The following is a 27,426-nucleotide window of genomic DNA, read 5'->3' on the forward strand; positions in this document are numbered from 1 at the left end:
TACCATGATATGTACTCACTTCTAGACTTTTCATCTTGACACGTTACACCCAGAGTGTTTCTACAACCCTGCAAATATGAAGCCTGTTTCTGAGACATGTGTGCTAAGTGTGGAGGTTAAAAGTGTGGTGCTGCCGTGACAAACATAAAAGCACCCCTTACTGGGCACCTTTTTGAGTGTTGAGGATAATAATGGCTAATAAACCAGGGCGATTACATTTACTTGAGAACATATGAATAAAACAGGATGACCTTTTCAGATGGTTCTTTGTTGTTATTATTTTTTTGTTTTGTTTTAGCCAAACACCTCTGCCTTTTTGTTGTGTCAAGCATCTCTGCATTTGAACTTTACTAATGTAACTATGCAGCTTTTTCCAAGTAATACAACTTGGAATAGTTCTTAATTGACTGACTGTTATAGGATTGTCCTACAAATAAGTTTTACATTATGCAGTGTAAACATACTTATGACTTACTTTAGTCTGACTTGCAGATTGTTTGCAAGCTCCTGTTTGGCAGTGGTGCACTTCTGTTTAATATCCAATAGTTTCCTGTGATTGGTTAACATGATCATCAGCTGGTTTGCATGGCTCAGACACAAGTCAGGTAGAACAGAAGTGTCCTTCAGATTTTCAGCTCTTTTCTGATTGGCTAAAAATCCCTTTGAACAGAAAAGATGGAGATTATTAGTTAACATAAATTCAAAGATAGTAATATGAAATACACTGATAAAAGGCTGTAAAATAACATGGGGCAAATGTTGTTTTAGCAACAATAAAAATGAGCATAAAACCAAAAAGAGCCAAAGTGAAATCCAATACCTGTAAAGCAAAGCAGTCAATAGTCACTAGAGATTCAGGTCATTATGAAGAGAGCTACAGTACACTCTTAATGATCTAACTTGTAGCAGATCTATAGCTATGGCTAAACATTTTTCATCACCCTAACACATTTTGCTTCATAAAGTCAAATGAAACCTGCTGAATAATTTGAACAGTTAGAATTTCAGAAAGTCACTAAACACTGACAGTGACTTTTAATCACCATTTTAGTGTTTGGAACATCCTTCTTTTGTAGTATGTTTTGTAATTAATTTTCTGTTAAGTCACAGAATCGGTGTTCAGCCATTTTCTCTCGTGAAGAGTGCCGGGGAGAAAGGTGTTCCTTTGAAAAGGGGCGGGACTGACGGTGATGTGAACCAATCACACGACAGACGGAGACTTTTGACCGGTGGTGTAAGGATGTTAGAGCAATTGTTCAATCTACTATATATATATATATATATATATATATATATATATATATATATATATATATATATATATATATATATATATATATTATATATATATATATATATATATAGTAATGATGTATCAATCCTCGAATTCTATGCTAAACTTTTGGCCACACCTGTGCATATGTTAACCTGAAAAACTTAAGAACAATGTGCCATGTAATTTGGTTTCATTCAATCAATATGTAACTAAAATCTAATTCCCTGTATATAACAGTCTAGCAGATAAGACTTGGCTGATTAATGCCTATCAATGTATAAGTGAACACAGCAGGAAGTCTGAGAAATCTACAAATAGGCTTGTTTGAGCTGAATTAAATCAATATTTACACACATCAATGACATTCCCAAAGATACTGATTTTAGCCATAACCAGATGCTCCAATGTACATGGATTAAGCCTTAAGCCTAAAATTATCATAATATTATGTAGTAGAACCAAAAAAGCAATTTTGGCAGTTTTGAATATGTATTTATTGTGTATACACACTGAACAGAATTCGTTCACAAAAGGGGAAAAAAAATGATTTGGTCTGGTGTAACTCAAGTATCTTTTGTTTTTTAGTTTTTGTTTTTTTATTACAGTACAATATTACACATTTAACTGTGCTGCACATGCAGCATGCTAAAAAAGTTAATCCACTCTCTTAAATAATGCAATTGCATTACTGTCATTTATGATGTATTTATATTCATAACTCAGAAATTATAATGTGATGAAATACAAACATGATTAGGACTTTGTGTTGTTAAGACTTCCTATTGAACACACAGAAACGGCTCATTACAAAATGGTATTCTTTCAAGCAGTGCCACCTGCTGGTATCAATTATACACTTTTTTTTTTTCTTAATACAAAATGCATTTTAGACCTACATAGTTAATTATTTGCGTATATGCATATATCTTCAAAATGCTGGCGGTACAAGTACAGTTACTGTACATAATTTTGTACCAAAACAAATAAAAAAAACCCACCCACTGACTTCATAGATCTGACTATTATCATTTGCTAGCACAAACACCCTTTTTGTTTAAATTGAATTTATCACTTAAACATTCAATCCCCTTTTTGCCCACTTTTTCAACAGTATTTTTCTACAGTAAATCTGACTTTCTACTACTCCTTTGCCTTCGTTAATCCCAATTGTCAGCAGAGGCAGGGGTTTAATACAGGAGATGATGTTGAAAACAAGCTTGACGTCTTTTACTACAAGAGTAAGCTTTGTCATGGTTTTATTTTTTCTACCTGAAAAGAACAGTTGTATGAGTTTAGGCATCATCTAGTAAAAGTTCCTCTTCAATGTCTAGCAAATTGATTTTTCTGAGAACACAGTACTTTCAACATAGCTGCAGTATCATGATATTGCAAATCTAAAGGAATATTACTGTCTCATTTAGGGGTAAGGCCAAAAGTTCAGCATGAGACTAAGTTTATAATCAAGTTTATTTACAGATGTTTTACTGAGGCTTTGCTGATGATTCTGCCTAAATATGAGTCCTTCTCAACCACTCATGTGGGCAGTGTAATTGAGAGCATTGGGGACAGGGCATGTGGAGGGAAAAAAGAAGAAAAAAAGAAACAGTTTATTTTTATTATTATTATTATTATTTTTACAATATGCAGAATAACTCTTTTGACAATGCATCTACTGTTGATAAGGCCAATCTGCTGTAAAATATTGCATTAGTTTGTAATATAACCACAGCATGAATGCATCCATGGTTATTTTCCAGTGAACTTACCTGTGCTAGTTCCTTCTGTTCATTTACCAGCTTTTTACAGCTGGCTATCATCTGGTCTAGTGCATATAGCCTGTCTTCAAGACCTTTAATAGCCTTCATGTTCTGATTATCCAGTTTGGCAATGGTATCCCGACATTCTGCCAAAAAGGGTTGAATGATTCTTGGATCAAGCTGTAACGTGAAGAAAATATGGCAGTATAAATATGAGGTTCCAACATTTTATAACTTAAATGGAGATAAAAAAATAAAAAAAATTACACGTTTTATTAACTACATCCAGATGCCTCTTTCACCAAGACATGTGCAATTATTTCCTCTGTTTCAGTTGCAAAATACAAAATGTTTCATTGTCCTACTCCTTATATTGATCAATTTATATAAGCAGTAAGGACACTAAAGTAAGCAGGATAAATGTCAACTAAAATACTTCCAGGGAACTATTTCATTTAAAAAATGGATAGACATCCAATACATATATGGAATAATAATAATTTTACTAGGCTTGTGTTATTTGTGTCATTAATCAAAACAGAAAAAAGGGCGAGTAGCTGGAGTTCGTTTATATCGGCTATCGGTCCATAACATTACATAAAGATATATATATATATATATATATATATATATATATATATATATATATATATATATATATAGAGAGAGAGAGAGAGAGAGAGAGAGAGAGAGAGAGAGAGAGAGAGAGAGAGAGAGAGAGAGAGAGAGAGAGAGAGTTTTGTTTTGTTTTTTAACAGAGACGATGCAACAAACAGTCTGTATTTTAAAGTCGTGCTTTTATAATGGTATTATAGAAGCAGTATCTTAATAATTAATACTTTTGGTAAAATGGGATAACCACACTTCAGTATTCTGACAGGAAAACCATACCATTTTCACAAATACAACTTATTGTATACTGTGGAAAATTATTCCTAAGTCCAGGGGTTAAAAACAATCACACGCCATACTTAATGTAAACTGGGATTTATTTCTCTGTACTAAACTATCAACTTTTGTTTTAAATGTTTATATAATATATATATATATATATATATATATATATATATATATATATATATATATATATATATATATATATATATATATATATATATATATGTGTGTGTGTGTTACACTCAGTCAGGATTCAGTCAATCACCTAAAAAAATAATCAAATATAGAAAATATAAAACAAGCAAAGAGCGAAGCTCAAAAGAGACAAGAAGCAGCTGTCTCTTCTTTTGTGTTTCGTTATTTGAGTACAGCGAATCAAATTGCGGAATTGGAAAATACCAAACAAGCAAAGACCGTAGAAGCGGTCCCTTTTGCTTTTCGTTCTTTGCTGGTATGATATTTTCCAATTCACAATTTGATCAAAATAATTTGCTCAAAGACCGAAATAACTTTTCGTTTTGTTCTCTGATAATTTGTAAATGCTCAAATCGCGAAATGGTAATTGCCCGAATGCAGACTATGAGTGTAACATCTAGGCCTATATCAATATCGATAGATAGAGATAGATAGATCGATAGACAGATAGATAGATATGTCATCTATAAACCAAAGTGAGCAACACTGGGTTAGAGTTCAAGGATAAATCTTGTACAAAGTATAATCCTGAATATATGGAAATGTCAGAAATGCATCAAAGGTCATGTAATTGACATCAACCCATTATTTTTTGGTTATTCGATACCAATTATACAATTAGATAGAAATAATTATATATGTACCAAAAAGCAAAAAGTTCTGAATGAGCGGTCATAGCCTCCAAATGTAAGGTCTGTATCTCATATGGTTTTTGAGATATTTGTTGTTGGAAATGTGACTGCAAATTAGCTGAAATGTGCCGTTCAGAAATGTGCACATACAGTATTCAAAAACAACTTGGGAAATAAGGGTATTCCAGACAAAAATAAGTATGTCACTGGAGTCAGACAAACAAAACAATGTTACCACAATTGGATGAGGTTACTCACTGTTTGTCAGGTAGGTATTTAAATATTTAGAACATTTGCTGTATAATGATTCTGGAGAAAATTATCAATTTTAAATGTGACAACGCTATTTTTTCTGCTTTGATACATATTATGTTTAATCGTGAAATATCTTGAAATACCTCTGTGAAATGCAGTGAAATAAGCATTTTTTACTGTGAAAAAAATACAGCCCTACTACTACAATAATAATAATAATAATAATAATAATAATAATAATAATAATAATAATAATAATAATAATAATAATAAATAAAAACTGACAGAAAAAAGAAAAAAAAACTTACTCTGTTTATGGAGTCAAAGCACTTTCTGACAACAGATTCAACGTCATTTGGTCTATCTTGTACATTTATCCAGTCTAATAAAGAGACATTAAATAATGGCAAGTCACTCTTCTCTTGCGGATCACAGTCTTGCAGCACAGCATCTTGACTTTTACTGCTTGTCTCTTTGTCTTCTTGTGTTGCACAGTCCTGAGTTGGATGTTCCACTGATATGGAAAATGAAGCTGACGATTTATGACTAGCTCTAGGTTCTCCAGAGTGTAGCACTGATTCAGTAGATTTTTCCTCATCAGTTTCATCCTCTGCTCCTTCCTGATCAGCAGGTGAGCTCAGTCTTTCCAAACTTTCTTTATAGCTGTGCCTGGTCAGACACTCCAGGAGTGGAATCTTAGCCATAACAGATACCGCATTCCCTAGACTTTAAAAAGGCAACAGACATCATTAAATGTGCTAATGTTTACTTTTACAGCATATTAAATGAAACTAATAGCATATTGAAATGTAATATAAACAGCAACAGCACATTGTAGATTTACTACCAGTATTTTGAAAATATACTGTGTACTAAACATTTTGACTAGATCATTTATATATCATTAACCTAAAGTGATGGTATTTTATCTCAGTTCGTAGACTATAAGGATCAGAATTGTTGAAGCTAGGGTTCTGTAGGAAAACTTGTATATATGATATATGTACATGTAGAATATGTTTATAATAAATATATATGCAGTTAAAAAATGGTTTAGCAAATAATACACAAATAGTACACAGGACTTTCTTATGTAATGTTGGTATCTATTCATTTTTTGTATTAGTGTAACGCTATGTTTGGGTTTTTGTTTTGTTTCCTTGCTTTTTTATTATATTTTTTGGTAGCCAAATGAGGCAGGCTGCACTTGCAGTTCTTCAACACAAGTTAAAAACTTTGTGGAAACCCAGTTTAAGAAAACTGCATGATTATCACTAGTCACGTAAGGCCAAACTCGAACGCAGACAGAAACATTTAAATATACACTCCTGTATCTTAATATTAATTAGGTAATTTGTATTTAGGCGTTTCTCTCCATGAAAGAAAACTACATCGACACCCAAATTACTACAAAACCTGAAGGTACTATCAAAATAGCGTGAAGTTATTTTTCCATGGAGAGCCCACAACTGATGATTGCACTGGTCCAATGACAACAAAAAAAAGTACATTGATAATAAGCTATTTCTGTAATTTCAAAATAAACCTTTTTTTCCCACCCCCACCCAAAATAGGTGTTAAATCATTTGTATATATTGGCTATTTTATGGAAAATTACCTTCTAAAATGTTGTGTTTGCAATTACAACAGTAAATTGAGCCACAGATTGAACAGCAAAAATTAGGTTGCCTTAGCTTCACAAAGACATTTTTTCAGGCTTTTTTTAGTATCAATCAAAAACACAGTTTAAAATGTAATATTTACTGATACAGCAATAAGTAGTTATGTTTTAAAAAACAGTTCATAATGAAGCAGCACAGCAAGGTCTAATATATCTTATAGGTATTGTTACAACTTATATGGACATGATACTGGCTCTTTAATTCACAAATGGACAAAAAAAACGAAGGATTGCATTTATCTTGAGGAAAACCATCATACACTGGATATATAACAATGTAATAACAGCAGAGCTTCCACGGATACTTAACACCTATTGGTTACTGCTGTCCTTTCATTAAGTTTCAGAACTGCAGAAACATTCCTGACATATATTACTGCACTAATGTAAACAATTGCTGTTTCTATGCCCCCCTCATCTGCTTTTTGTGACATATTCCCTGCTATATTACAGAGGCAGCATGCAATGGCCTTGTATCCATAAAAAGGTCTGGAAACTTACTAAAACAGGAATAGGAAAAAAAATAGGAACGGAGCCATACATTGAACTGATCTCCCAAAAGAATATTTAGTATTACATATAGTTTTAAATTGTATTTTTTGCACAAAAAGTTGAGAAAACACCTTAATGTGCAAATACAAATAAAATAGATTAAAATAAAATACATTCAATCTCTTTCCTGGAAATACTTATTGGGCCTTATTTCTTTTTACACCTTAACGTATTTGATCTGTTGTTACTCGATTTAATGATGTGCACACACACATATATATATAGATAGATAGATAGGCTTCATTGAGTTACAGGTAAATAATTACATCTAGGGTTTCTGTGACGTTATAAATTACGAGACCCTTGTGATACTAATATTAAAGAAGGCGAGGTTCAGCATTTTTTTTTTTTTTTTTTTTTTTTTTTAAACATAGTGTTTCAGTGCTGTTTTTTTCACATTTCATTTGAGAAGATTTGTACAGCATCTTTTATTTGTTTTATCTTTGCCTCTGAGGTTAATAATGGGTTACATTTGGTAGGCAGGATTCTGTTCAACAGAGCAATCATAAAATTACTGGATTTCTATTGGCTCCTCTATTTGTCAATGTGGCAATGTGCCCCGTCCCTGTGTGCATTTGTGTATGTATGTTGCGTGTGTTAATGTTGGTGTATAGTCATTGGTACACGGTATATAAACGGGTCTGTGTTTCACGTGTATTTAGAAAGTGTAGATTTGTATTTAGGCACGAGGAGAGCACAAATCACTTCACGTGCTGGTTAAATGTAATGTGTGGCACGGGGTTGCACGTAATTAATTCACGTGCTGGGATTCAAGTGAATAATTTATTAGTAATTGAATCCCAGCACAACAGTATATATAGAGACACATAGCATGCAGTCGGGGTTAGGTGTTCGGTGAGTGGAGAACGGGATTGGAGCGGAGGTAAATGTTAAGAAGAATAATAAGAAGAAGTAGTAGTAGTAATCTGCTCACCGTGTTGTGTTCGTCTGTCCTGCACCGTCTGTTTAGTGTTTAGTACGTTTTGTTTGTCTTTTTATTTTGGCACAAGTGCCGTGTCCTGTTTTGTGTACTGTTTACAACCCTTTTATTTGTTATTAAACGCTGAGTGCAGCCATTGCACTCGGCTCATCATCACAACCACCGTCTCTGTGTATTCCTTTTCTGGTCTGACGCCACCCACTCTGGCCGTCTTTGTGACAGTCAATAACACAGGTTTCTCTACCAGGGCTGATTGGAGTAAATTTCCATAAAGATTGTGGTTATGTATATGTTTCATTATTACCTAAGGAAACAGCTACTTTTATAATAAAAAATGAAGTATGATCAACCCCCCTCTGGTCTTGTTACATCAAGGAAACAAATGTAGGTAGGTGGACTTACTAATATGTTTACTAGTATTTTTTTTTTGTTTGTTTTTATTATATATTCTAATATTTAACAACCCTTCCGGAAAATGCACATACTGATAAATTAACACTTACTGGGTCATGCTACATGTAATTTGAATCATGAGAATGTCTGTAACAGATCTGTTGGTGTGATTATTTCTTGTGTTTATATTTTTACATTCATTGGTTTTGTTTTCTTTCTTTTAATTATTATTTTTTTTTTTAATACTAAATATATTTAATAACTAAACTTTTTTAACCCTCATAAGGACATGTCAGAAAACTGGCTTTCCTAGTAACCTGGGGTCCAACCGGACCCCAGCAATAAAACAACATATAACTAACAACTGGAGTAAATGAATGAATGAAAATGTGTATATGAACACTTTATATTGCTTTTCCTTTACTTCTAGACATCATTTGGTATAATGTGTTGTTTATGCTATGCAAAATGGATAAGATGCTCAATGCGCACAGCTGTCTCCGAGCAAGTGAAGGCACCACTGTATTCTGGACACTGTAGTTTATTCTAGGAACATGTCACAGGCAGGTGAGATATCACTGAAAAGCCCCAAGCCTCCTCTTTCATTATATTGACTGTATTCCTAGCTTTTTCCGTTTTTGAGTTGCAGGCACTTGAACACACTGATTTTCTGTGCATCACAGCACTGGAGCACTGAATGAGGGGGTGGTAGAAAGTATGCACACAGGCATGCCTGACATCAATTGAAAGTGCAAGGCCTGCGTTTTTAAATGAAGTTGAAACCAGAACTCTATTTGTTGAAGCGACCGAGTAATAGGCAACAAACGAAACTTTGGAGCTGACTTATGTCACGACTCAAGCCTTAGTTTCGGTTTGCTGTAATTTGCTGTTCAGGACATATGATACATAATTGGAAAGCTTTAATTATGTACTTTCAAACAAGCCAGAAAGCTTGCTATTATGGTGCCTGAGATATTCACACCCATCGATCACTACACCTGGGGTCCATGTGGACCCCAAACCTAAAACAATTTGGGAACTTCAACCAGGCTACCTAGACTAGAATTATCCTATGCATAGTGTAACATGGTGGGTGCCTGACAACTACGTAAAAGGAAACAAAAATCAAGTCACTAGATCCACATAATAACTGATACTAAAGCACCGGTTACCTTATGAGGGTTAATGCTCTCTCAGCAGGGTCACATTAAACACATTGTCATGCACAACTGGCTTTCTTCTAACTCTTACAACTGCATCAGCTCCTGTATCCAAGTCACAAGCCTGAAGAATTATTTTGGAGACATGCCTTTAAGGTCCCTGAGAAAATATTGCCAGATTAAAGAGGAGTTCCATTGTTGATGAGACTGTATAAGGCAATTGCACTGCCAAACAGCTTGGAATGCTTGGTAAGCAAGCAAACATAAGGTTTTACTAGCTCATGTTAAATGTGACTTTACTTAAAAATAATTATTGTTGTAATTTATGGCCTCTCCTTATCCTCATGCAAACCTCCTTGTGAAAAGTGACATTAGTAATTGCTGTATTTTGAAGGGACAATTATATTTTCTCTGTTTGGATAAAGTCCAAGAAACAACCAAACATGTCAGAGACTAAAGTATACTTTATGCAGTACAATATATTACCCGTGTCGACCTCATATATACATACACACACACACGCACACGCACACGCACACGCACACGCACACGAACACACGCACACATAGAGTTGTAATCAAAAGTGTACATACCCCAATGGAAATTTATAATTTTTTGAAATTTCTCGAAAAACAAAGAATTTCAGGAAAAATCTTTTGTAGCAGAAGTTTTGCTTTTGTGGGCAAGGAAAAAGAATTACAAGAAATAGATGTCTACAATTATTTATTTCAGCAATTTTATTTGCAAAACTCCATAAATGCTCATTCAAAAGTATTCATACCCTTTGATGCTATGAGAGTATTGTCTACAAAGTGTGAGAAATTTCAATATGATAATACAGAATCTAATCTACAAAAGTCTAGAAAATGCTGGATTTTAGGTGAACATTTCTAGAGTGTATAAAATGGTTAGGCATAGGATGATTGCTGTCATTACCAATAAGTCAATATGGGAAAAAAGTAAAGAGCTATCTGAAGACCTTAGGCAGAAAATGATTTATTGTCATAAAGCTGGAGAAGGATACAAGAAGATTTCCAAGCATTTGAGTATCCCAATTTCAACTATTATTTCTATTATCAAGAAGTACAAGACTCATGGTACTGTCACAACGCTCCCTCGGTCTGGAAGAAAGAAGGTTCTTTCACCAAGAACAAGTAGAAGAATTGTGAGGAAGGTTAATAACAATCAGAGATTGACTGCCAAAGATATTCAAAGTGAATTGGCTGCAAGTGGGACTGGCGTTTCCATTTCAACCATAGGCCGAGTATTGCATGGTAATGGTATCAATGGTCGCAGTCCAAGGAAAAAGACACTTAGGAAAACGTCACAAGGACAATCGCTTAAAGTTTGCAAAACGGCATTTGAAGGATGGATACGAGTTCTGGTCAAAGGTTTTGTGGAGTGATGAAACAAAAATCAAGCTATTTGGTCACGCTGATAGTCGATATGTTTGGAGAAAGTCTGGTGAGGCGTACAAAGAAAAGAACACCATACCTACTGTCAAGCATGGAGGTGGTAATATCCTTCTATGGGGCTGTTTTTCCTCTAATGGCACAGGAAATTTAGTTCCAATACATGGTAAAATGGATTCCATAGCATACCAAAAGATACTGGCCAATCATTTGAAACCCTCCGCTACAAAACTTGGTTTAAAGCACAGCTGGACATTCCAACACAACAACGATCCAAAGCACACATCAAAATCTACTTCAGAATGGTTAAAGAAGAATAAAATCAAGGTTCTGGAATGGTCTAGTCAATGTCCTGATCTAAATCTGATTGAGAATCTTTGGTATGAGTTGAAGAAGGCTGTGCACAAGAGGAGTCTTCAGAATTTGAATGAACTGGAACAATTTTGCGTTGAATGGTCAATAATCACTAATGAATCATGCCAAAACTCATTGACAAATATCCTAATTGTTTAAAAGAGGTTATTATTGCTAAAGGTGTCTCAACTAGCTATTGATTTCAATTTCCTTGTCAGGGTATGAATACTTTTGAATTAGCATTTTTTTGCCAAAAAATTGCTTGAAATAAGTAATTGTAGCCATCTATTTCTTGTAACTTTTGTTCCTCATTCACAAAAGCAAATTTTTTTTCTACAAAACATGTTTCTTATAATTATTTGTTTTTGAGAAATTATAAATTTCCATTGGGGTATGTAAACTTTTTACTACAACTATATAATTATATAAAATCAGTCCTTGGAAATTCTGGCATGTAATTGGTTAAAACCTCATCAAATACTCATCAAATGACCAAAAATAGATATAACTATTGCCCTGTGATGTTGTTTTCAGTCAATAATTAGTTTTTCCCTCCCACAAATTACATAATCATGCTGAGCCTCCTCCTCTCCACACACAAAGAAAAATGTCGCACCTGGACATCGATTTTGTTACGTAACAGAAAATTAATTACAAAATATACTACATAACAAAGATGCTGCAAACACTAAAATCGTAATAAAAACGTTGCTTTCAGTGTTTTCTGACTTTCTAAAATCCAACTTGATGTAAATAAATACAACATAATGAGAAAGTCAGACAGACAGTTCTATGCCAAAAAAAAAAACCAGTAATGTACCATTTAAAACTAAAGCTTTATTAATTATTGTAATTTACTTGACTGAGTCATAAAACATATAGACTGCAGACCTGGGCTCATAGTGGGAAACTAAAGGCCCCTCAGGAAGAACTACAGTTACCTCCAGGAGACAGCCTGCGGCTTCAGGCATTATAATACCCTGTTGGTAACTATAGTTCTTCTCTGGTGGGCTACAGTTTCCCACTATGAGCCTCCTCACCAGTCTATATTTACTATACCATTATACACCGAATAAAATATATATGGAAAGAAGCCTACCTGGCAAGTTTCTGCTTAATGTCCTCAATGCTCTGTTGATAATTGTTATAGGCAGTTTCAAATTTACAAAGCAGCTTCTGATAAGAGAGTGTACAGTCATCCAGGTTAGCCATTATGGCAGCCCAGCCCTGGTGTTGAAGGTGTTCATCATGGACTAGGCGTTCACAAAATGAACAAAGCTTCTTGGCAACTTCAAACATTTCCTTCGAAATAAATAAATACAATCACTCAGTATGTCATGTCAATTGTCAATGATACTGCCCTTACTATTTCATGTTTTTTGTAATAATTCTAAGTGCTTGTTGCTATAATATTGAGTTATATAATTTTCTATAAATCTGCCTTTGAGCTACTTTGTGCTTGTCTATAGAATCCTAAGTGCCAGCACTGAACAGCCTTCCTTATTCCATTCAAACAACATGACAGAGTAACTTTATAACTCTGCCAGCACCACCTACTCTACAATTATTCAGACAGGTAGAGCACAGGTGGGGCTGGCATTTGCCTATTCTTATAATTTAATGGAAATATGTTTGGTTTTGGGTAGAGTAAAATCTAGGAAATTATCAAGGTTGTCCATCTATCTCGATTATACTCCCAATGTTGACAAAATATAATTGTTTGCTTCAAGATGGACACATACTGATAATACTGAAATCATACATCTCAGTATCAAATGACAAGAAAACAGGAGTAGACTATGGTAAAACATATTAAGATACCTAATCATACAGTCGGGTACATAAAAAACAAAATCTAATTACCACAGCTAGTTGTGTTCTTGAGGCAACAGTGTGAAAAACAGCTGGCATCATTAGAGATTCTTCCACCTTCAGCTCCATTTCATTTTCCACTGAAAAAGTTGTTTTAGGAATAGCTGGGGGGCGATCACACAAAATCATCTCTTTGTTGAACAGAAAAATTGGATTTGTATCCTATAGGGCAAGGAAAAAGAACAGAAATGGGATTGTTCATATTCAGATTTAGATCAGACTCAAGCAAAAGAAGCAGTTAATTCCTGACATGTTCGTGTGAAATCCCACAAAGTATTCACTAATTTCTGGGCATGAATCTTTGGTAGGGATGGATGGGATGGATGGGATGGATGGGATGGATGGGATGGATGGGATGGGGGTCGGAGGTTACCATAAAGGAATTTGATTATTTTGTTACAGCCTGATTTATTTCCAGAATTCTATCTGACCAGCTTTAAAACTATTTTTAAGCAAGTCCGTTTTGATCAGTTAAGTATATTGTTATACAGAATACTAAAATGAAAGTAAAAAAACAGAAAAAAATGAAAAAGAGAATGCATCAGAAAATATGATAATGGGAACTCTGATTAAAAGCAGTTTCTTACCACATGTAGTGGCTGTGTCAGCCACCAGCCAAGCTTTCCTATTTGATTTGAAATGTGATCACCCATTGGTTGTTTTAAGTGTCGCTGACTGTGTGCCTGCCTCAACACAGGAAGTATGGGGGACTGTGTATGTATGAAGTCAGTGGGTATACAGGCTTTCAGCTGATTCTCTGGCACAGTGCTAAACGAGTGCTAAGAATATAATGTGTTCTGACAGTACATTTGTGAAAATCAGGTAAACCTTTCCTCATCTTTAGATATAGTTATGTAACTGTAATGAAAACAGGGTCATTCCACACCAAATGGACTACATTTGGGGATCTTTCCCACCTCACTGTCTGATTATTTTGATATTGCTTATGCAAGTACATTGATTTGGGAAGAATCCCAAAATATTAGCTCTAAACTCTTATTATTTTTGAAGTTATGGTGCTGTGATGGATGAAAATAAGCACTAAAGTTATGAGAATTGTAAAATGTATCATTTTACTTAAATGGTACACTTTTTGTACTGATAATTGAGTAACAATAATGTATAGTGGGAAAGGAAGTGAAAATAGCGCTGCATATTGTACAGGAATTGGCAGATACGACATATCATGCCTAAAGTGTATCAAAAGGGAAATTCAGATGCTAGCAAGATGCAAAAAGATTTTTACTTTACACTTACCGTGCCTGCGCTATAACTGCAAACACGCCTATCCGCAACCATGCATTCCCCACCATTGACGACAAGAACTTGGTGCTGGGTAGCAATCTTATATTTGACCTGGATAGCATGTTTAAGGTCTGCAACACTAAAAACACAAATCATAAAAAAACAAAGAAAAATTTAATAGAAATTGATTTTTTTTTAACAAATGTCGGTCAAGATGACAACAGTATTTAAAACAGACATATCACATTTTAATCTTAAATTGTAAAAAAAAACTAAACAAAGGAAAAGGCACAAAGGAATTGGGGACAAGGGTGAGCACGCAAGACTTGATATATTGCTTTGCCCCACCCCTGCATTCCCTAGTAATGTATTTCTTTTTTTTTTTTTTTTTTTTTTCCAATTCATGATGCTGATACGGTTGCTGAGCTTTGAGTGTGATCAAAATATACAGTACATTGTACTGTATCTCTGTACACTACCTATGAAAGCAACTTAAAGAGTAAGTAGCGGGGTTCTGAAAAATAGTTATACGTCCCCACGTTACTACAACTATTTAAATAACATACCTTTAATTTCTGACAAGTAAATAACATACCCGTTAATCCTGACAAGTTTGTACACTTATAAATGTAAACTCTCTCTCAAAGGTCTTTCAAGATGTCTGCTTCGTGCACAGGTTTGAGATCAGAGGTGTGTCCTCTTTCTGATCACTGCCAGTAAGCGTACATTTTTTTCCTACCCGTATTTCAGAAGAGACAGGCCCCAATGAAGCTGCGGCAGTGACAAGGGTGTTTTTTTTTTTTTTAAATCTATTTATGTATATAAGGACCCCAAGCCAAAATATGACCCCATCAGAATCCAGAAAATGCACTTTACCCAAAGCCGATTTGAAGAAGATCAGTTTTTGTACTTCTGAAATGTAAATAAATAAATAAATAAACAAACAAATATTAAATAAATAGTATGGTTTGATAATGTTATTTAAACGCCTAGGTCGGCAATGTATTTATTAGGCTACCACATTAAGGTTTATTTATTTATGTATTTATTTATTTTTTAATAGTTTTACAATTGGGGCTACCCTGGAGAATTCCAACTAGTCTCGTTTTTACATGAAGGGATGAAAACAGGGATGTTTTTTTAAGTAAGATTTACAATTGAGTGTTTAAAGTTGTGGATAAACATACACAATACAATACAGTATGTCCCTTTCTTAAAGTAAGTTAGTTTATTTTTCTTCATATAGGATCATCTTCAGTTTCATACAATATTAATAATACATAAATACATAAATTCCTTCATATCAAAGTGAGACTACTTTGAATTATCAATCTGTTTATATTATTCTCTGGGTAGCCCCAAATGTATCAAACTAGACTACTTTGGAGTGGGGGGGGGGGGGCAGGGGCAAAAGTGAATGGTAATAAATAGCTATATTATTATTTACTTCTTAGCAGACATCCTTATCCAGGATGACTTACAATTGTTACAAGATATCACATTATTTTTACATACAATTACATTTGGGTTTTTTTTCTACACATTATTTTTACATACAATTACCCATTTATACAGCTGGGTTTTTGCTGGAGCAATCTAGGTAAAGTACCTTGCTCAAGGGTACAGCAGCAGTGTCCCCCACCAGGGATTGAACCCACAACCCTCCGGAGCCCTAACCACTACTCCACACTGCTGCCCTTATGTCAGCAAACCTTTAATGTCTGCAGAAGTCATGGCCAGTGTGTGGTTACTGCAATCCCTGTCTATATCTAGCAGGGTTTAGGACCCAGGGGAGCCCTGTGGCAGGCATGCATTCAGTGTATAGAGTGTACAAAATTACACACACAATATACAGGGTGATTAGAATGTAAGTTTACCATATGAGCAGTGTTCCACCTTTTCTGTTTTCCGGGAATTTTTCAGATTAAAGAAGCTATATTGCATGCCTATGCTTTTAAATGGAATGATCAAACCATCTGATTTATTTATTTATGTATTAATATTGTATAAAACTGAAGACGATCTTGTATAAAGAAAAATGAAAGGTGCTGTAAGGTGTAAGCTGTTATCTGATTTGAATTAGCTTTTAACCAAGACAGTATTGTTTCTCTGTGGGATTAAAAACTCTCCACTCATCAACTAGATTAAAAGCACTCTTATTTAGGGTGAGGTTCTTCATGATTCCTGTCTGCAACATGGTCCACGGTACAGTTAATATCACCAGCTAGTAAAATAACATTTTCAGGGCTTCAGTTTGATAAGAGCTTGGGCTAGTTTTTTAAAAAAGGCAATACATTCATTCCCTACATTAGGGGCATATATGTTACAAAAAGTAAAAAACATTGTCTATATTTGCCTCCACTCTTAAGACAACCCTGCACAATTTCATGTATACCACTTAACTGAGCTCTTAACCCTGGAGAAAATAAAACAGCAACCCCAGCACTAACATTACAGCCATGGCTTAAAACTGCTTCTCCCTTCCAGTCTCTTAACCAGTGTTTGATTCTCTGCATCTGTGTGCGTTTCTTTTAAGAACACAACACCGCCCTGCTTCTGTTTAACAAAACTCAAACAGTAAGGATCTTTTATGTACATCTCTGCTGCCATTTTTATTTAGGGATCCTATTTGAAAAAATGCCATAGAAGCTAAAAAGAGTTTAAACCAAAATAGGCTAAACCCAAAGGGAGATGAAAGGGCACTGGAGTGAAACTTACCCATAGTAAAGCTTAATTTTTTAAACAGTGTTGTAACAGCAGTGTGGAGTAGTGGTTAGTGCTCTGGACTCTTGACCGGAGGGTTATGGGTTCAATCCCCAGTGGGGGACACTGCTGTTGTACCCTTGAGCAAGGTACTTTACCTAGATTGCTCCAGTAAAAACCCAACTGTATAAATGGGGAATTGTATGTAAAAATAATGTGATATCTGTATAATGTGAAATAATGTATAATGTGATATCTTGTAACAATTGTAAGTCGCCCTGGATAAGGGCGTCTGCTAAGAAATAAATAATAATAATAATAATAATAATAATAATAACAGACATCTAACACCACTGAATAAACAGAACTGTTTTTTCTGGTCAAACTCAACAATTGTAGATTTCCTTAGTACTACGTTGCAGGAACACAGAAATAATTTTAAATTAGGGAAGTAATGCTTCACTTCTATCCCCCTTTGTTCCTTGGTGATATCTAGAAAATCAGTGATCTGTTTCAGTGCAAAGCTTGGGTCTAACCTGCTGACTAGCCGAGATGTCAGAGAACAGCGAGATGTCAGGGAGCGCCCCATCTTCTTCACCGTCTTCGTCACAGCCGGATATCTCTGATTCTTCATCGATTCCTGTTCAATTTCCTCAGCATCAAGCGCTTCCAACTTTGGCTGGGAGCCAGATGAGGAACAAGCGACAGTAGCACTAAGTTGAGCCCCAGTGCTACCGCTCACCCCTCTCCCTTAACAGGGATCCAACAAAGATTCAGACTGAGGTCCGGCTCTGTCGTGACTCCCTGTCCCCAAGCCCTGAGCCACCGCAGCGACAGCGCTGCTGTGACTCAAAGAGCTCTGTCTCACCGCAGCACTGGGCTGCTGGCTCTGGTCTCTCCTGTCCAGCCTCCTTACTCTCCACCTGCGTTCTCTGTGCAATCTTAGCACTGATAAACTTGTCTGCACTGTCAGCTGGTTGTTTATTTTGGGGGCAGACCTGCTTCAGATGCCCATGCTCTCCACATTTAAAACATCTCATAGTTTCAGAACTAATAATAATAATATAGTCCTTACTGTCTAGTGATCTTTACTGGAAGGTCCAGTATTTCCTTCTGATCCCTCAGTAACATGAATGTTTGTCTCCTTAAAGACATTAAGTGCTTAATATCTGGGCATTTACAACGAAGCGGTATCATTTTTATAGGAGACACAGTCTTGCCATAACGGGACAGCTCTCTCTCTCCAGGACTTCATTTTTTATTAAAAGGGGGAACATTAGACAGCATGACCTTTTTTGAAGGGGTGAATAAAGGTAAAACCAGAAACATTTTTCTTTAAACCCAGAACCCACTCTGAACCAATCTATTAACAAGCTGCTCCTGGCTAAGGAAAGCAACAAATTGCTTTGTTCATTCTGGAAGCTGATTTTGTGTTACCACAACCAATAAATTCTCCCACAGCAAGAAAATATTCTACAGTGTTTTCAGATTTAACCTGCAGGCATTTAAACCCGTGCCTGCAGGTTAAAAACCTCAAAACCCACTGAATGTGACCACATACTGGGAGCCTCAAGCTGACAAAAGTCAGCTCACAAGTTTAAAAAGACAAACAGTAGCTGCAATTTTTTTATAACCAGAAAAATGCAGTAAAAAAGTTTGCAGAGCTTCTACTCACAGCACCTCCTCACGCACGACCCACAATCCTTTGCTACGAGACAGACTTTTTGACTTTTCAATTTCCTTTATTTTCATTTGATTAAACAGAATACATTTTTTTGTCTTAATAGCTCGCTTCCTATTACTTCAAAATTCAAAAACCTTTTTTTATTATTATTTTTTTTTAATACTTAAATCTATTCCATCTATTTTACACAATACGTCATTAACACACCACAGTTCTTCAAATATTCCTATATCTTTCATTAATTTATAGTACCCATACTCAATTTTTAGTCTACATTTCACTAACATTTTAAAAACAATTATCACATCCTCACTCCCCTCCCCCTTCACTCTATTTTTTCTACTCTTGTAAATTGCCATTTTAGCCTGGCCTGTCTGGAAGTTTGCAAGCTGGTCTGTGTTTTTTTTTTTTTTTTTCCTGTAACTGGTACCGAAAATAAAAACTGTGGTATTAAAAATCAGATTAATACCAATAAAAAGACATCACAATCACGTAATTGTGATTATCGATTTTAAACTTTAAAGTTATTTTTCGTGCCGGGGCTGCAAGCGGCAACTCCGGTGTGAACGTATCGTTTAAAACTATCCCCTTTTCTACGATCTGATTTACTAATTCAGTTTTTTTCAGAAAAATTATAATAGCTCCACTCATATGGGAGGCAGATTTAATATTCTCGCATCCCACTATCTCCCCGACCACTAGCACACACCTCTCGAGGGGGCAAAACTGTTCCGGTGAAAGCTTTACTCCATGTCTCCTAGTTAGTTTTTCAAAGGGTTAATTCGAGGGGTTATGACCCCCCGAACTGGCCATTTTGGCCAGAAACTGACACAGCCAGTCAGCCCCCCTTTTTTTAAAAACCACTTTAAATACTAAAAAAAACAGAACAGCGCAACAGTAGAACAAAAAAATAATTCAACCACAGACCTCAGCAGCTCTCACACACACTCCAAAGCTTCACCCACACTCACACGAGAAAGAAAGAAAGAAAGAAAGAAAGAAAGAAAGAAAGAAAGAAAGAAAGAAAGAAAGAAAGAAACCACACCATCGTCACTGCCCGTGCTTTATTGGGGCCTGTCTCTTCAGGAATACTAGTAGGAAAAAAAACATTCGCCTCCTGTCAGTGATCAGGGAGAGGGCACACCTCTGATCTCAAACCCGTGTACACTAAGCAGACATCTTGAAAATACCTTTGAGAGAGAGAGTTTAAATTTGTAAGTGTAAAAATATATAAAAAGTATGTTTATCGGAACACCTCTACTTACTGTTTAACTTGCTGTCAATACATTGCAGAATAAGTTTATTTAAATATTAAATCTTACGTTTGTACAGCAAGTTCAGTATCAAAAGTCAGGGTACTTCCATTGTTGACCTGAAACACATATAAGTTCATGTTGATTTCTCCAGCGTCCTTCACGTTTCCCTTCGATTTTCATTTAGTCATTTAGAATCCTAGACCAAGAAAGAATACAAAAAAACAGAACAAGTATTAGGAACAAGCTTTAGTAACATTCAATCCCTGCTACAGCTGTAAAAACAAAGTCTACACTGTTATGCACAATGGTGTTTTTAGTTATTGGATCTTCTGTTAAAAAAAAAAAAACTAATGCCTGTTCTTTATTTTGAAAAATAAAACATCAATGCATCAATTACTGTTGATAAATGTCTATACGATAACCAAACACAAAATTAGTGTGCTGATTGCACCACTAAAAATTATACAACCTGTAACAAATTACTTCTTTTTGGGCAGCTGTGCATTATATTCACCATTTATTAGGAAGCGAATGCATTTTAAAAATAAATCACACAGTAGAAGAGCTTAAACCTTGGTTGGATCTGGGCAGAATAATTTGGTGGTGAAAGCACCCCATTACCTATAAGCACACTACCAAATAAAAATGTCATTCAAACGCTACGTATACAGTAGCCACCAAACTTAGAATAGTATACCTGTATTTCCTAAAACCCTTCATTCGATTCATCACAAAATAACCCACTTTGTTGAGAACAATTTAATGCAGTACTTCCTGACAATTTCAGCCCACAGATCTCCTGTACGGTAACTGCATTTAGAAGAATGTACTGGAGCAGAACAGTGTCTTTTTACAAAAACTTATTTATTATAGTAAGCTGCATGAATAATAAACCATGCAGCTGAATTATATTGATGTTTGAATGACTTCTCTTTTTAAGGTTTTTGGGGGTTTTTTGTTTTGTTTTCCTGCAGATTAGACTTGGAGAAATTCTAACTATGTGACCCAAATGACATTAACATAATTTGTGTGCTACATGAGATGCAGCACAAATATATTTAGGCATGAATATCATCTGTATAAATGACATTTTCCAGCAGAAAGACACTAAGTGTAAATTCTATTTTCCCTGAATTCTGTCACCACATCATTCCTCTTTTGGTTGACCAAATTCTCACAAAATTTCCACAGTTCACATCAGGGTGCAATTTGATGGGGAGAGTGGGGGTGGTCCTAGCCTCTGCACTTTCAGTTGTCATCATCGGCAGGGAAATGTCATACAGATGATAGTCATGCCCAAATACATCTCATGTAGCACAGTCTAAGCACATTTAACCATACAGATACCGGATGGGAACCAGTGAATACACTAATGACACTGTTTAGGAGTGTCACCCAATATGACTCAATAGAACACACGTTTATAAAACGTCAATACGTTGACATCGTTGGCGTTGCTATGCTCAAAAAGCTCTTTTTGAAAATGCTGAGAAAAGCACAATCACGCCTGCTGAAAAAATAGATCTTTTAAAAATAGTAAAGTTGAAACAAAGAGAAGCAAGAGGAATTTTTTTAAACAATTGTAGGCCAGAAAATAAGTAATTTGTATTGGTCCAGCGTTTCCACTACGATAAACTGCTGCCCGTCACACACAAAACGTCATCGTCATTTGTCTGACACCTGTCCACTATTAAAGTGATACACAAACACATAGTTATGGAGACAACAAATAGGTCTATATGAAAATGTAAAAAAAGAAAAAAAAAGAGAGAGAATTCCTTTCACTTTACAGACTTTTTAAAAAAAAATTAAGCAGAAAAAAAGAAAGAAAATAGTTTTAAACAATTTGTTTTCAAAAGTTGTGGAATTTTTCACATTCAAATCATCTGCACAACAGTTCTTATCGTAACTGAAAAATACAGGTATAACATCGGCGTGAATGAAAGCATTTTGTACTGAACAGATGTACAGTACTGCATTTACTTAGTATATTGGCTTGCACAAATGAGGCAACCTCAGTCAATTTCAAAACCATCCTAATAATTCATATAGAGTGTCATGTTAATGGTAAATAATAATAAATAAATAAATAATTTATTTATTTCTTAGCAGACGCCCTCATCCAGGGCGACTTACAAGATATCACATTATTTTTACATACAATTACCCATTTATACAGTTGGGTTTTTACTGGAGCAATCTAGGTAAAGTACCTTGCTCAAGGGTACAGCAGCAGTGTCCCCACTGGGGATTGAACCCATGACCCTTCGGTCAAGAGTCCAGAGCCCTAACCACTACTCCACACTGCTAAATACATATAGTTTTAGAAGATATGGCTTATTTATTAAATAAGTCAATGGTTTGACAAATACAAGAAACTGAGTGCTAACATATAATGTCCTGAAATCTGAAAAAAAGACCACTTGCCATGGATTTTCTCACAACAGCATTTTGAAACTAACTTGTATGTGTAGCCTATATGTATAAGTACATGTAGGAAGTAAAGAAGGCTATATATATAACGTACCGAACTTAATGAGATTCCAGTGCTTGAATCTTCGCTACCAGTTCATCAAGGAATGTTGTAATTTTACACATTGAAAGTTGCTGTTTTTTTTTATTTAAAAAGGTTATTTCTTTCACATTCTGAACTCTGTAGATAAATTGCATCTCAATTTTGCAGGATTAAGAGTTTTGTATGAAAAAACTTTCTGACAAATAATGCACTGGGGCTTGGGTCATCCTCGGATCCAGTAAATGTAAATACCAGTGCTGGTCCCTGCAACCGTTACCTCGTGTAGCAAATTAATTTCTCCATTTCTAATGCAACTTATTGCACTCACTGAGTCGCCAACTTCACTCAATGTACATATAAAAAACACACCGGAATACAAAGACAAGGTGGGTGGGAAGCAATTTTAAAAATGTAAAAATGCTCGGAGAGTGTACAGGATACATACCACATCTGGTAGGCTGCGAAGTGTAAATTAAATGGGATTGGTGGCGCACAGTCGATAGGATTTATAGCATTTTGGTTAAATATGACTCCGTCACAACAGACTGTACACGTTATTTCCAAAAGTAATGTTAAGAGAATTTCCTTTTGGCATAGTCTTGAGATATTAAACCTGGCTGAATAAATCCATATGATAACATGGAGCTGAAATCGATCATTCACACTAAGGTCAAGTCAAGCTACAAATATAGCCTCTTTTTGTTTCCCATTAACTTCTGTATATGCAGCTAACCTCTCCAAAAACGTATAATATAGGAATAGTAGGGATATTCCTATATCCCTGGCAACACTGTAGCACTTATTTTATACTTTTGAAAATGAAAAGTACTAAAACTGTGGTTCTTATGGTTCTTCTTTTGTTTGTTTGTTTGTTTGTTTTGATTTAGTCATTCCAACCGAGTTAGGAATATTCAATGCCGTGCGCTACATTTATGTGGTGCGAAAAGGCTGGGACAGCCAGATTAGGTTTTTTTTCACCTGAACAGTGAACACAAGCAGTAGAATGAGCAAGGACTAGATGTGCATTTAAGGGAATGCTAGAGTTTTTTTTTTTTTTTTTTTTAAATAATGCTGACTAAAAAAAAAAAAGTAATCTGTAATTTTGACAAAACAAATGTGCCTTCATAATGTGTAATAGTTAGCTAGTAGGCCTATTTGTTTCACATAAGTCTGCATTTACTACAATCAAGGCAGACTACATTCATTTTAAAATTGTGTTGGCGAAAAGGGAGTTTTGATGTTTCTAATTTGGACGTTTCTTTTTTAAGTTGAATGTACAAAGTTAATTTCAACAGAGTTGACAAACTGACTGTGCAGTGCAGCACTTGTTTTCTATGATTTCTTCGTTTGGCCTGGCTTTGGTTTCAGGCAAGGACAGACTGTTCTAAGAATGGAAGAACATTGTGAAGAATAGCTCGCTCCCTGTTCCAGTTCACACCCGCAATAATTTTAAATTTGATGATTCGATGTTTTCTATCAGTTTGTAGTTAACACACACCTAAGTGAGGTTTTGGTAGTTTCAAATGTGTCACTGTAACAAAGAAATCTAAGTTCCGCACACAAGTTCATAACTAAAGCCCTGTGAAAATCGCGGACATTTTCTTTAAAATTCATGGCAGTGTCACGGGTAAAGTATCATATTTTGCGGAATGTGCATGGAAATATGTTATAAATTATGTGTACAGATTATTATTTTTTTTTTTTAAACAGCAAATACACAGATAAATGCACTGACATCAAAATTAACATCCAAGTTATTCAAGCACTTTACAATAGCTTGTGAAACAGTGTTGTAATTAACAGCCTGTAGGTAAAGTGTATCTGCAAGGACAGCTTTCAGTTCTAGTACGTCAGGTGCATGTTCACCATTTAGGTCTTGCAAAACAAATACAATGTGTAACCCATACTGATCTTGCGCATCAGTCGACTCGTCAGTGCGACCACTGACAAGCAATCAGACTGTTTTACCAATTCCATAATCTTCTGCTTGTGATACTCGGCAACTTTAGGTAAGTATTCACGTCTCAGCTGGGCTGATGAAGGAATCACTCCACCATTTGCTACACTCTGTCTGAAGAATTTCTGTAACTTTTGGTTGTCCAATTTTTCAAAAGGGATACTTGCGCAAACAAAAGCCTCTGTCAGGTCAAAATTTAATGTGGACTTTTGGAATATGGAAGTCACCGTTTTTTGTTTCTTCACAAGTAAAGCAGTCGCAGTACTGCTCTGGATTTCCACCTTTCTCTTTCGGTGAATACTTGCTGTCAACAGACAGGTTTCGGTAGTGATCTACAGTAACGTTGCAGGACGTACAGAAGAGCTTACCTCCATTGCTGTGTAAACTCCTGCTGGATACCGCTTTATGTGATCTGCTGCAGACACATTTCTTGCCTTTTTAGGAGACATCCATTTTCTTGTTTACAGTGTGTAGTACTTTAATTTCCCGCTTAGACTGCATATAGTCACATGACAATCACTGCTCAGCACTGCGTGCATGGCGAATATTACACGCAGGCACATATCAGAGCTGTACAGTTTCGCTAATGTGATTTTTTTTGTATGAAATACAAATAATTATGAAATAATTTTTGTTTCTTAAGAATATTGTAAAAATCATGGTATTGGGCTAATTTCACGATTTTCACACAGCCCGTGAAATTGCGATTTTCACAGGGCCCTGTTCGTAACCCCTTAGCTCCAAGCTAGTGCCACTGGAAGCACACCCTGTCACCTTTTACTCTAGATCTAACCCTCGACAATGCAAAATTGAAGAATAACAACAGTTCGGTTAGGACTATGTGGTACTTTAGCCTCAAAGTGGCCATAAGCAATGCTCAAATGCATGCCAAATGCAACTTAAATCTGCCAAAAATCTATATTTTGCTTGATTCTTATAGATCTCATCAACATCTATCCACCCTACGTGAATTATTTTGGCTTAAACTTGGTACAAATATCAAAAAATAAAATTTCAGAGGGGGTTAATGACCAGTGGAGGGACCTGAAACCAAAAGTGTTTCACAAAATTAGGAAGAGTGGTCCCTAAGGTCCTTACAGCCATACTAACATTTTAGGACCCACATCCCCTGCAGGATAAAGGGTTGGGTTGAAGTTCGAATAAACTTGTCACTTACCCCTCGTCTGGCAACTTGCTAAAAGTGAGTTAGGTGCTCCTGGATTTTTTTTTTTTTCCGAAAGCCCTGATTAGGAGTTGAACGAGGTGCTACACATGATGGTAGCGTCTAAGTTGAGCCCAGGGTGATTTTTCTGGTCAGGGTCACTTTTTCACTTTAGGTTGACTTTTGCCAGATCACAGCTGGAAGGGGAAATTAAAAAATAAAAAAATAAAAAAATTGGTATCATTTCTAAACTCAGCGGGCCCAAAACACCCTGGTTAATTTTTTTTAGCAAAATCTGAGACAGTTGGGCAACAAAATGTCCCTTTTCTGGTTGAGACCCAGTCCTAATTGGTTGACATACTATGCCCAAGTAAAAAGCCACTTCATTATTATACTAATGATTGCCCACATCTTTAAAGTGTGTCTTGCAGGTCAAACACACCAATACATATCTGTATAGATTTCATCAATAGAAATAAAATATATTTTATGCAGTTAAAAAATATTAATAAACAACAAAGATATGATGGATTTTGCGCTGGCTGGGAATAAAACCAGAAATTACGTACAAAAAGGTAAACACACATGAAAACATCCACTGAAAACATCGAAGATGACGGCGCAGACCCAATTAATTTTAGTGAACAGGGGCCACAACCTGACATTTTTTAACCGCCGACGAGGCAGCGACTAAATGGGGATCGACAAGAAATAGAGTTGTGGCGGATCAGCAACACTGCATGGTGAGTGTAATTTCCAAAATTGCAATGCGTTTGATTACCAATAATATACGCTTCAGTATCTATACTCTGCAATTAGTTTATATTAGTTTAGCGATTGTCTGTTATGGCCTATAATACCCATTTTTGTCATATTTTGTCTGTGATCACAGGCCACAGACTGTCACAGAACAGCAGACCACTGACAGTGACACTGAAACCTTTTCAAAGACGATAAATTACAAACATTACAATAACGTACAGCAGACATAAGGATTGTTAAGATGGCATTATAGCAGATAAGACAACTTCAGCAATCAATATGGAAAAATAAACGTTTCTTTACTCACTATTACGTCAGTGGTACAAATTTTCTGATGCAGTAAAGTTCGGACAGTTGTTTGTAGTCCAGAAATACAGGTTTATATTCCAGTATGGTAACGCCATAACAACTATTTACATGCTTTGTATTCTGATGATGCACACACAATAATTAAAGTCTCTATATAATTTTAAAAGTGAGTGCCGATATTATGACCGTAAGTTTCTGTCAAAAATAGTAATGTAACTCAAATACTGTAACTTACTCGTTAGGTAAGCAAGGAAATTAAGAAACAGACAACCCACAGTCCACAAAACGATTTCCTCTGAGTGGGCGCTCAATGGTAGTTGTTTTGTCTGTGTTGTTTTAGGTGACACAAATTTTTCAGCAGCACAATAATTGCTGTATGAATCAGCTTTTCTGATAATCATGATCTTAAAAATTGCATCATAACTTCTTTGTAATCCTTTTGATACTTGATCCCTTT

The 27,426-nt window shown here is 35.5% G+C and overlaps 1 protein-coding gene across 4 annotated transcripts in view; it reads right to left on the reverse strand.

The window, feature by feature from the left end:
• Positions 1-27,426, reverse strand: part of LOC117394383 (RB1-inducible coiled-coil protein 1-like) — an 82,173-nt gene that overhangs the window by 50,515 nt on the left and 4,232 nt on the right. For 2 of the 4 annotated variants that reach the window (XM_059016823.1, XM_059016831.1), the window contains 8 exons: positions 25,914-26,095; positions 20,331-20,460; positions 14,634-14,760; positions 13,368-13,538; positions 12,604-12,806; positions 5,321-5,738; positions 3,043-3,213; positions 476-660 (listed from right to left, as the gene is read on the reverse strand). In XM_059016823.1, the coding sequence (XP_058872806.1) occupies positions 476-660; positions 3,043-3,213; positions 5,321-5,738; positions 12,604-12,806; positions 13,368-13,538; positions 14,634-14,760; positions 20,331-20,401 (1,346 nt within the window). In that variant the 5' untranslated portion in view covers positions 20,402-20,460; positions 25,914-26,095. The remainder of the gene's footprint in view (positions 1-475; positions 661-3,042; positions 3,214-5,320; positions 5,739-12,603; positions 12,807-13,367; positions 13,539-14,633; positions 14,761-20,330; positions 20,461-25,913; positions 26,096-27,426) is intronic. The other 2 variants (XM_059016835.1, XM_034921105.2) reach the window with 1 other exon arrangement.

Source organism: Acipenser ruthenus, chromosome 3 (genome assembly GCF_902713425.1).
Source record: "Acipenser ruthenus chromosome 3, fAciRut3.2 maternal haplotype, whole genome shotgun sequence".
NCBI classification, from domain to species: domain Eukaryota; kingdom Metazoa; phylum Chordata; class Actinopteri; order Acipenseriformes; family Acipenseridae; genus Acipenser; species Acipenser ruthenus.